Source organism: Microtus pennsylvanicus, chromosome 21 (genome assembly GCF_037038515.1).
Source record: "Microtus pennsylvanicus isolate mMicPen1 chromosome 21, mMicPen1.hap1, whole genome shotgun sequence".
In the NCBI taxonomy this organism is placed as follows: Eukaryota; Metazoa; Chordata; class Mammalia; order Rodentia; family Cricetidae; genus Microtus; species Microtus pennsylvanicus.
In genome coordinates, this window is record NC_134599.1 from 31,594,720 (window position 1) to 31,605,343 (window position 10,624).

A 10,624-nucleotide genomic window follows, 5' to 3' on the forward strand; every position below is an offset into this window, starting at 1 on the left:
AGCAACCCCCCAACCTTGCATGGTTCATAGTCTAACCCCTGTGGAGACTCTTGTTTGGCTTTGTTGTTGTTTCTTCAAGACAGGATTCCTCTGCAGCTCTGGCTGTCCTGAAACTCACTCTTAGACCAGGCTGGCCTCGAACTCACAGAGAGCTGCTTGCCTCTAACTCCCCATTGCTGGGGTTAAAGGTGTGCGCCACCACTGCCAGACCTATAGAGACTTTTTGCTGTGTTTTCATGCCTCTCTGGTCTCTTTTGAAACCTTCTGAACTCTTCTGTGGCCTCTCTCCTCCCCTCTTCATTCTGTGTGTGCAGATGATGTATGATCTGAGAGTTACTACTAGCAGTTAGGATCATAGTAAAAGAACCAGTGTTTGCCTTGGCCAGAGCTATCAAGGGAAGCAGGGCTACTTGCTAAAATGCTGCCAGAGAAACAGCTGTACCTTGTGGATTTCTCATTATTCCACAAATCCTGACGTTCTGAGAGGACACAAATGCACTCATCCGTGTTTCTGACATAGCATGCTTATGCCATCAAGGCCGAGAGAAGGGAAACGAACCACAGCTCTGAGCCTGTGTTGGAGGTAGGCCAGAAGGTACTAGAAGTGTTGGGCCATTTTCTTCTTGCAGTCTTGTCCCCATCAAGGAATTGCCTCATGGTAATGTTTGCTGATAAAATAAATAGATCCACAAATCTCCCTGGCTGCACACCACAAAGGCGAATTCTCACCAAACTGTCTAAACTGTCTAATGGGGGGAGGGGTGCTCCTCGCTAGGAGGAGGCCATCCACGTGGTGACTCAGGGGCCCAGGATCCTGAACTTAATGGCTCTGCTTTCCTTATGGCCTCGGAGTCTTCTGCATCCAGTGGGCTGACCGGAAAGGGGAGGTAGGAGATTCACGCTCATCTCACCTCACTTGGCCTGGATGAGGTCGTGTTCCCTCAGTGAAGACTTAACGTACAGTTCCATCTTTGTGCTTTGGGCAGCTCCATTTTAAATACAGAGCTGAGCCCATAGCCTTGCATACTTCGTCCCCAGAAGGCCTCTTTGCCCTTCTTTTTGTTTGTTTGTTTTGGAGACAAGATTTCTTTGTGTAGTTCTGGCTGTCCTGGAACTCCCTCTGTAGACCAGGCTGGCCTAGAACTCACAGAGATCTGCCTGCCTCTGCCTCCCGAGTGCTGGGATCAAACATGTGTGCCACCACCGCCTGGGCATTCTTAACTCTTCTTTAACCTCCTTGCTAGTTATTGGTCCTAGACCAGGCTCTAAGAGGACTTCCCACGGTGGCATGCAGGGAAAACCCATTGATGCTCCTGAGGATGCATAGATCCACACTCTCAACAAGTTGGTATCTATACCATAGTCTTGAAACTTAAGACATTCTGAGTGCTTCCCAAGTTTCTTTCTCCTCAGAGGCCCTAGGACTTATCTAGGCACCTGCCCTCAGAGATGTAGCACAGGGGACACAAACCAGGCCTGTGGCTAGGGCGGTGAGGGCAGCTGAAGGTAGTCTCAGGAAGGCTTCCTGCCCCCTTGTTCATGCCACAGTCAGTTCAGAGACACAGCATAGCATCCCTTTAAACTGTTCTCCCCCTGGGCTTGGTTACCTGTGCTCAGGAACTATGCTGGTCAAATCCAAAGTACCCCATCAGTCAGGACTGGATCAAAGGAAGAGGCATGGGTGGAGTTCAGGCAGGTCATGACATGCCCTCACCCAGGTCCTGTAGCTCCAGCCAGGGCTTCTGACACACCTGCTGGCCACAGGAAGCGTGTAAAGACTAACCCAGCTGCCAGTCCTGAGGGGTGATAAGATGACAAGCCACCTCATGAGGAGAGTGTCAGGCCTCTGACAGAGGAGAAGCAAAGGATGAATGCCAGGGGCCTGTCATGGGTGAGTCATTCCCTCTCTTTGGAGCAGTCAGAGGAGGCATCCTAGAACCTAGAACTTTCCGGAAGGGGTGGGGAGCACGGCAGAGAGCCTGTCTTTGGCATCCCCGCCTATGTCCACACGTGTGGTACTTTATCGCTCCAAAGCCAGCGAGGCAGGTGAAGCAGAGAAGGCAGCAGAAGCCTCCATCTTTCAGGGAGAGGAGACACAGGCCCAGAGAAGACGAGCTCCTTGCTCAAGGTTGTGAAGGAGTTGGTAAGAACAAGGATATGCTGCCTGCCAGTGTTTTTGTATGAGTTTGACAAATGTATCTCTCTCTCAAGGACTGGTCAGAGCAGGTCCTCAGGTTGGGTGAGAAACCCCTGTACAAGGCTCAGACTCTCCCTGGAGGGCATCTTGAGTCTGGGTGCTCAGTCTCCTTTTAAGAACATGTGTTTCCTGTTTTCTTTCTCCTGCTGGCTCAGGACAGAATAGGGTTTTCCTGAGCGGAAGAGCCCTGAAGCCCTGCTTCAGTCCCGTCAGCTCTGGGGCTCCTAGTTCTGGTGACTCTGGAGGTTGAGCCCCTCCCCCTCCCAGTCAGACATGCTCCGGCCATCATCTTCCCTAACCGCACTCTCCTCACCCCAGATCTTGACTCCCAGCTGATACTTTTGGAACCTTCTTTGCCCACTGATGACGCTCCCAGAGCTGTTGCTGTCCTAGAATAGAGAAGTGAAGGTAGAGCCTACGACCCTGGGTGGGCGACTTCACACTTCCCCCACGTCTGCCCCACTGTTTCCCTTCATTCTGAATGGGAGCTGAGGTCAGAAACCACCCCAGTCTTCTAGGGGGCACCATGCAGAATTGGCAAGATCGTGTTTGGCTCAGACCATAACGGCTATGATATAGAGCTCCTGGATGTTGACTGGACATCTTTTTCTTCTGTCTGGTTCAGAGTTGGTTTTTCTTAGAATATATCTTTGTCAGTTCGGGGAGATGCCACTAGGCCCGATGACCTGGGTTCAATCCCTGAGATCCATGTGGTGGAAGGAGAGAACCAACTCCTGAAGGTTTCCTTCTGACTTCCACATGTGTGGTGCACACACCACACACATACACACACCATACTTTATAATATACGTATATAAAAATAAGCATAATGAAAAAAATAAAGAGAATACATCTCAGTCTGCTTTTTTAAGATTTATTTTCATTTTTAGTTGTGTGCACAAGTGTGTGTGTTGTGTGTGTGTGTGTGTGTAGGTATCTGCAGAGTCCAAAAGAGAGTATATATATATATTTATATATATATATATATATCCTCAGGAACTAGCCAGAGTTATGCATGCTAGAACTACCCTATGTGGATGCTGGAAACTGAACTTGGGTTCTCTACAGGAGCAGTCTGCCTACTCTTAACTACTGAACCATCTCTCCAGCCCCATTTTACTCTGTTCTGTGTTATTATCACAAAAAGACCTGAGGCGGGATACAGTATAAAGAAAAGAGGTTTTATTTAGCTAAAGTTTGGGAGCTCAGACTCCACGATCAAGCAGACCACTTGGTGTGGCTTCTGGTTAGAGTGTTCTGCAACAACATGGTGGATGGCATTACATGGGGGGGGCACAAGCAGGGGTGACGAGTGTGGCACACATAGCCAGTCGGTCCCTAGGAGGAACCAGCCCACTCTGTTGTGGTAGGCTTCTTCTCAAGGTGGTGCTCTCATGACCCAATTACTTCTCCCTTGAAGTCCCACCATCTTTCCAACACGTTGCATTGGGGACCAAGTCTCCAGCAGGGATGAAAGAGAAACTGTATCCCATTCATGGCAGAAGAGCTAATAGAAAGAAAGAGTTAGAGGAAGCATATGAAGTCTGCAGACTGTGGAGCTCAGTACTGGTGTGAATATAAAGAAGAAAGCTAGCTCCCCACGATGGCTCCCACCCTGCATGCAGGGGAGAGAAGGCAGCCCCCTCCCTTTCTCCTCCTGAGCCACCCCCCCCCCCACTCCCTACCCCTGTGTAGGGATCTCCTGAGGCTTGTGGGAGATCTGGTTTTGTGTCTTGGAATTGCTCTTAAAAGAGTGTAGGGTGCAGATTGGAGAGATGGCTCGGCAGTTAAGAGCACTTGCCGCTTTCCCAGGGGATCCAGCTTTGGATCCTAGCACCCATGTAAACCATGGGATTTGATGCACTCTTCTGGCTTCCATGGGCACTGCACACATATGGCAGATACACAGACACAACGTACACACAAATAACTTTCTGCTTAAAAAAAGGGTAGTGTGTGTGTGTGTGTGTACATCTATCTGTAGGATGTATGCATGGATATATGGGTGCTTGGCGTGAAGGGATTAAAGATGGATAAATGTATGTTCATAAACAAATCTGTGGGTGTTCTTGGGTTCTGGGATTTGGGGAGAAGTGACATCCATGTTCTCCACCCATGCACAGGCCTTGCACCCACAAGTGTGTGTGTGTTGGGGGGGGGGGCAGATTACCACCTCTGGTGACCTGGCCTAGGGCTTTGAAGTCCTGCTTCTAAATGGGAGCTCCAGGCACAAGCAGCCCAGAGTTATTAGGTGCAGGTTTATCTGGTGCTAATTTAACTTGTTAGGATAATTGTGCCAGAGGCTGCAGCTCTGAGGTCCCCACCTTAGTAATTACCGTTTTCTGGGTCTCTTTCATCTCTAAGGACTATGCCCCTCTGCAGAGCAGTTACTGGCCTCTCACCCCTCCTTCCAAGGCTTGGGGCAGACCTCCCCTCCCACCCCCACCCCTCCCCGCCCAGCAATGCTTTCACAAGGCCTTGCGTTTTTATAAAATTTGCAGCAGTGTTATTCCAAGCACAGCCATTAAAGGCCACTGCTTCTTTTTACTCTGGCTTCCTTTCTGTCACATTTTCCCTCCTGTCAAGTGGTACTGGAACTGGGAGCATTTGGGGGATCCAACTCACTGACTGGGAGAAACGGGAAGACTTCCAACGGGATGCTCTAAATGCATGTATGGTTTCGCGCGTGGCTGTCCGTCACCTCTGTGCATGTTAGTTAGCGTTACTGCAGAGGAATGATTCCCGGGAAAACTCTCAGTGAGGTGGTGCTAGCGTATCCTATGGTTCTTGGTACAGGAAGTGTGAGAGGGAATGACAGAGAAACAAGATTTAAAATGGACAGAGCCAGGAGTCAGTCGGAGAAAAGCTCTTTCAGTCTTACAGTTCATTTATAAAATTTGATAGAGTTTACCCAAATTTGCCTGGATATATCAGCTCGGATGCTTTTCGGGTGTGCCATGAGGGAGCTACCATGAGTGATTGGCATTTGACTTGGTAGACTAAGAAAATGGCCCCCCATCCGGCGGAGGATGGTTCTGCCGAGTGGCTGAAGAAGTACGAAGACAGAGGGCAGATTTGCTGTCTCTGAGTGGAGACATTCATCTCTTGCTGAGGGACATTAGTGCTCCTGGTCCTCGGATCCTTGGACCTGGATTGAATGATGTCACCAGCCTTCTTTCTTTTCCAGCTTGAACCTGGCTTCTGAGCCTCCATGGTTTCAAGAGCCAATTTTCCTCTGTCCCTCGCTCCTCACCACGAGAAAACTGAATAAAATGGAGAAAGCGGGCTAAGCGCACGTGTGCGTTTGCTCATTGCTTCCCGACTGTGAATGAGGTACTGCTCCTCAGAAGAGGCCGCCTCCACCATAATAGTAGGGACCACGACGCCTTGCCTAAGGAAATAACGGCCCTTCCTGAAACAGTTGCCATACTTCTAGACCTGCAACTAGATTCAAGTCCCGAAAAAGCTGGGGCACACAGAGCGATACACAGGGAAGGAAACACACTGTACTTCAAAGGAATGGCTTATGTTTTCTAGCCTGTTCAAGCAGAAATCTGAGGACCATGAATATACAAAGGTATTAAAGGTGGGAGGTAATTGGGGCACACGGATCATAAAGTTTCATCAGGCAAAATGCATTGATATGGGTTCGCCAAGCAAAGTCTTTCTCTGCAGTAAATGCTGGCACTTAGCTAGTGGGGAGGGGGTTCCAGCAGTCTGGTTGGTTGGCTGAAATATGGATCAAAGGATGACCCACCAGGAGTGTGCTGGACAGTTTTATGTCAACTTGACACAAGCTAAAGCATCTGAGAGGAGAGTGATGTGGGATTGCCCTCTGTATGCTGTGAATATCATTGGTTAGTAAAGGAACTGCTTTGGGCCTAAAGCAAGCTATAGGGGAACAGATCTAGGTGGTGGGCGGTGAGGGTGGGGGACGGGGATGAATGGACTAAACTGAATGCTAGGAGGAAGAAGGCCGAGTCAGGGAGAAGCCATGGAGCCACTGCCGGGCCACAGGCGTGCCGAAACTTTGCTGTAGGCCACGACCTCGTGGTGATGCACAGATTAATGGAGAAGGGTTAAATTCAGATGTAAGAGTTAGCAGATAAGAAGCTAGAGCTAATGGGCCAAGGGGTGATTTAAATAATACAGTTTCTGTGTGATTATTTCGGGGCTAAGCAGCCAGGAACTAAGTAGCGGCCTCCTTACAACAGCAAAGAACCTCAATTAAGAAAATGTAAGATCAGGGTGGTTTCGGATGCCGGTCTCTTGTTTCCATTGGGTAGACGCTCTACTGCAAAGATGGTCAATGTACCCAAAACCCAAAGGACTTTCTGTAAGAAATGTGGCAAGCTTCAGCCTCACAAAGTGACCCAGTATAAGAAGGGCAAGGATTCCCTGTACTCCCAAGGGAAGTGGCGCTATGATCGGAAGCAGAGTGGTTATGGTGGGCAGACAAAGCCAATTTTCTGGAAGAAGGCCAAAACCACAAAGAAGATCGTGCTCAGGCTTGAGTTTGTGGAGCTCAACTGCAGGTCCAAGAGGATGCTGGCCATTAAGAGATGCAAGCATTTTGAACTGGGAGGAGACAAGAAGAGAAAGGGCCAAGTGATCCAGTTCTAAAACTTGTGTTTTCTGAGAGGAAAATGCTAAAGCAGTAGGAAAATTACCTGTTAGAAAATAAAGTTATTGTTATTGATAAAAAAAAAAAGAAATAAAATGTAAGATCAGGATGCAGGCAAGCCTGTAGGGCATTCCTTAATTAGTGGGGGAGGGTCCAGCCCATTGTGGGTGGTGCCATGCCCGGGCTGGGTTCTATAAGAAAGCAGGCTGAGCAAGCCATGGAAAGCAAGCCAGTAACAGTACTGCTCCATGGCTTCTGCATCAACTCCTGCCTCCAGGTTCCTGCCCTGCTTGAGTTCCTGTGCTAACTTCCTTTGATGTTGAATTGTGATGTGATGTGGAAGCTTAAGCCAAATAAACCCTTTCCTTTCCCAAGTTGCCTTAATCATGGTGCTTCATCACAGCAATAGTAACCCTTAAGACAAGGAGAAAACTGGAGATGCTCGTCTTCCTTGGTTTCATGTAGAGGAAGAGATTTGGAAGAGCAGTGAGATTAAAATGCTTATTGGCTTTGTCATCGAAGACCTATTCATCTGCACTGGGGGGTTCGTTTCACCCATACACCAAGAAGTACACTTTTTGAGGGGAACCCCAGATTCTGGGAGAACTCTCTGGCCATTCTCCTGTAGGCCTAACTTGTCCGTGGAAATCAGAGGCATTCAATCGCAAACCCAAATTTAACAAGACCAGTTGGATCCTGGTAGCAGGACACCCCAAAATCATGTTTTGCCAGCTCCCTGGGTCTCCCTAAGCCCAGTCAAATTGAAATAAAATTAACATCACAAACCCACTCCCTGTCAGCGTGGTAGCAATATATATCTTTGTAGGCCCTATTTAACCTCCAAGTAAAGTCAACATCAAGGTGATAATTCCACCTAACATGCAAGGATCTCTTCTTAAGAACTGATCCCTTATCCAGGGAGTAAACAGCCTGACTAATGGCTATCCTGAGTCTTAATATTTTACAACGTAAACACTATGGGGTAAAGTTAACTTTCCTCAAATGCGAACATAAAGTCAGCCATTGTCTGCTACATCTCAGTGTTTCTGAGACTGCAGAGAGATCCACCGTCATCCACATGGTGAGATGTTCAACCTTGGAGGGCCGAGCAGAACAGACAGGCAGGTGAAGGATGCATTTCTTTGTCCTTGGGACTTTGATGCTCCGCTCCCGTTTTCAGATCTTGAGAGTCAACTACACATTTCACTGGCTTTGTTCCTCTGGAAAACATTAACTGGCATAAGACTCATCCTAAAATCACAGCATAGCTGTAGGTTCAAAATAAACAATTCTTAAGTCCCCAGCAATAAGACACCATGCTGGAGGGATGACCATGCTCGTCTATAAGGTCATGGACGTGTGACAGAACAGCCAAAGGGACCATGGAGCCGAAATGTAGGAAAGAATGTTGACAAAAAGTGTATTGGCAAGTTGGTTTATTAAATTATTATTTTTCTTGCTTCTGGGTGGATGCCATCTTTTGAAAAAGATGAGTTGATGAGATTTCAAAAGAATGGAGAGGCAATTTAGAGGGACAGTCACCTTTCAGCCCTAGTGTTGTGTTTGTCTTTTCCTCCCTCCTGTGTTTGGCTCCCAGAGGCTTGGATCTGTCTTGGTAATTGGGATGGTTAATGTGAGTGGTCGACTCGGCAGGCTCTACGTCACCTAGGAGACAGGCATGGGCACACCTGTGAGGGATTCTGTACTTTAACGTGAGCCTCTAGGAAAGTCTGTGAGGGACTGTGCGATTGTATTAACTACTGTGGGACGAGCCGTTTTCACTGTGGATGGGACCATCCCCTGGGTGGGGTGCCTGGACTGTGTAAAATGGAGAAAGAGAACTGAGCACTTACATTCGCTTGCTCTCAGCTTCCTGGCTGCGAAGGAGACGTGGCCAGCTGTTCCAGGCTTCTGTTGCCTAACTTCCCTTGTGTTAGGTCCAAAGTGCTCCCCCCAGAATGGCAGTGCCGTGGACAATGTCCTAAATCACAGTCCGGGCTCCCCTCAGGCTGGACTCTGACTGGATAAACAGAAAGATTGCTGGTGGATAAAAATCAGCATTCCTCAGAAACTTGTGAAGCAGGTTTCTGTTTGTCAGGAAGAGCCACTACCTCCCTTATCTGCTTCTACAGTAGGGCATCTAGTTCCCTATTAACCCACACATGTAACACGTATCAAAGTCTGCATGATAGTTCTCGACTGTTCCCGTGACAAACTGATCCCCATAAAACTGACAAGGTTTTCCTGACCAGTTTGCTATTCTCTTTGCCCCCAAAAGATAGCCATGGCAGCTTGAAGTTTCCCAATAAAGCTTCTTTCTGCCCATGGACTGGTCCAGTTTGGTGGTTTCCCTGTGCCCTCTTTCACCTTGAGCTATGAAATAGATTAAACCCTTTCTTCTTTAAGTTTTCATCACAGCTACAGGTGGGGGTGGGGGGACGATGTTGATATTTGTCCCTGAGGATGGAGGAGGAAGAGCAGGTTGACTTGAGATTTTTTAAGGCCTTGAGCAAAGGAGGCAGAGCCCAGCAGAACTTGCTGAAGGTAGAGTTTTGGTGAGTTGGGATCCTAAGGTCCTTAGATATCTGGTTTTTGGATCTGCTTGTCAATGCAGGAGAGCCATCAAGAGGGGAATGACGTTTCGGCATTCTGCGCATTGAATGTTCCTATCCGTGGGTATTTCTTTAATGTCATATCTCCTGTAAGAATGTGAGCTTCATGAAGACAGAAACCAGGTTGGGGTAGCTCACCATGTATTCCAGAGCTCAGCACAGGGCCTGGGCACATAGCTATGCCTAGTGGACCTACCCCACCTTCCCCACACCATGACCCGAGAGTTCAGCGTCCTTACCCTATCCAGTATTCATGTTCTCTGCCATGTGTATATTTGTGGAGTGGCTAAGGGGAGCAGGCTCTCTGACCTCTCTTCCATGCTTGGTTCAAGAATTCCTACTTTGACTGGTTTTCATCAATACAGTTCTGCTTGCCTGAGATTCTAATCTAGAAAAGAAGTCTGTCTGTCTCTCTCTCTGTGTCCCTCTCATCTCTGTCTCTGTCTCTCTGTCTCTCTCTCTGTCTCTCTCTCTCTGTCTCTCTCTCTCTCTCTGTCTCTGTCTCTCTCTCTCTCTCTCTCTCTCTCTCTCTCTCTCTCTCTCTGTGTGTGTCTTGCCTTGAGTTGGGTCTTCCTACACTGTCCAGGTTGGCCCCAAACTCTTGAGCATGAGCAATTTTTCTGCCTCAGCCTCTTAAGTAGTGGAACCCAAGCTTGCACCACCATGTGCAGCTCTGTGGGTTTGTTATTTATTTCTCTAGAGACAGGGTCTCACTATGCAGCCCTAGATAGCCTGGAACTCACTGTGTAGACCAGATTTGCCTCCAGCTCACAAAGATCTCCCTTTGTTTTAACCTCTCCGGTGCTGGGCAGTTGGCTCTTTGTCTTTAAATGATCACACACCAGTAGTTTTATTGTTATTATTTTTGTTATACTCTTAGTTCACATTATAAAAAAAAACACTAAATTTCTAAACTCAAAGCGACGTATGTCTTATGAACTGCAGTAAAATTTAACTAGAACAACAAAGATACTCATTTCCAAAGGTTTCTTTTTACATTTCTGTAATTGTGAGGAAGAGAGGGGCATGCTAATTGACGCAGCCAAGTTTCCCCTGAGGCTCAAGTTCTAGTTCAAAGAGCACAGAGTGTTTCAGTGTATAGGACCTGCAGGGTGGATGTGGGTGTCGGATGAGGTTATGGAAGGCTTAAACCAAAACAGGACTGAATGCTCGTGACCAATGAAAATACCT

At 47.9% G+C, this 10,624-nt stretch overlaps 1 protein-coding gene across 1 annotated transcript; it reads left to right on the top strand.

Moving 5' to 3' along the window:
* The first annotated feature begins 6,486 nt into the window (after positions 1-6,486).
* On the top strand, positions 6,487-6,906 carry LOC142839335 (large ribosomal subunit protein eL42-like). Its single transcript, XM_075955393.1, has one exon. The coding sequence runs from the start codon at positions 6,500-6,502 to the stop codon at positions 6,818-6,820; it is 321 nt and encodes a 106-aa protein (XP_075811508.1). The 5' UTR covers positions 6,487-6,499; the 3' UTR covers positions 6,821-6,906.
* Positions 6,907-10,624: the final 3,718 nt, after the last annotated feature.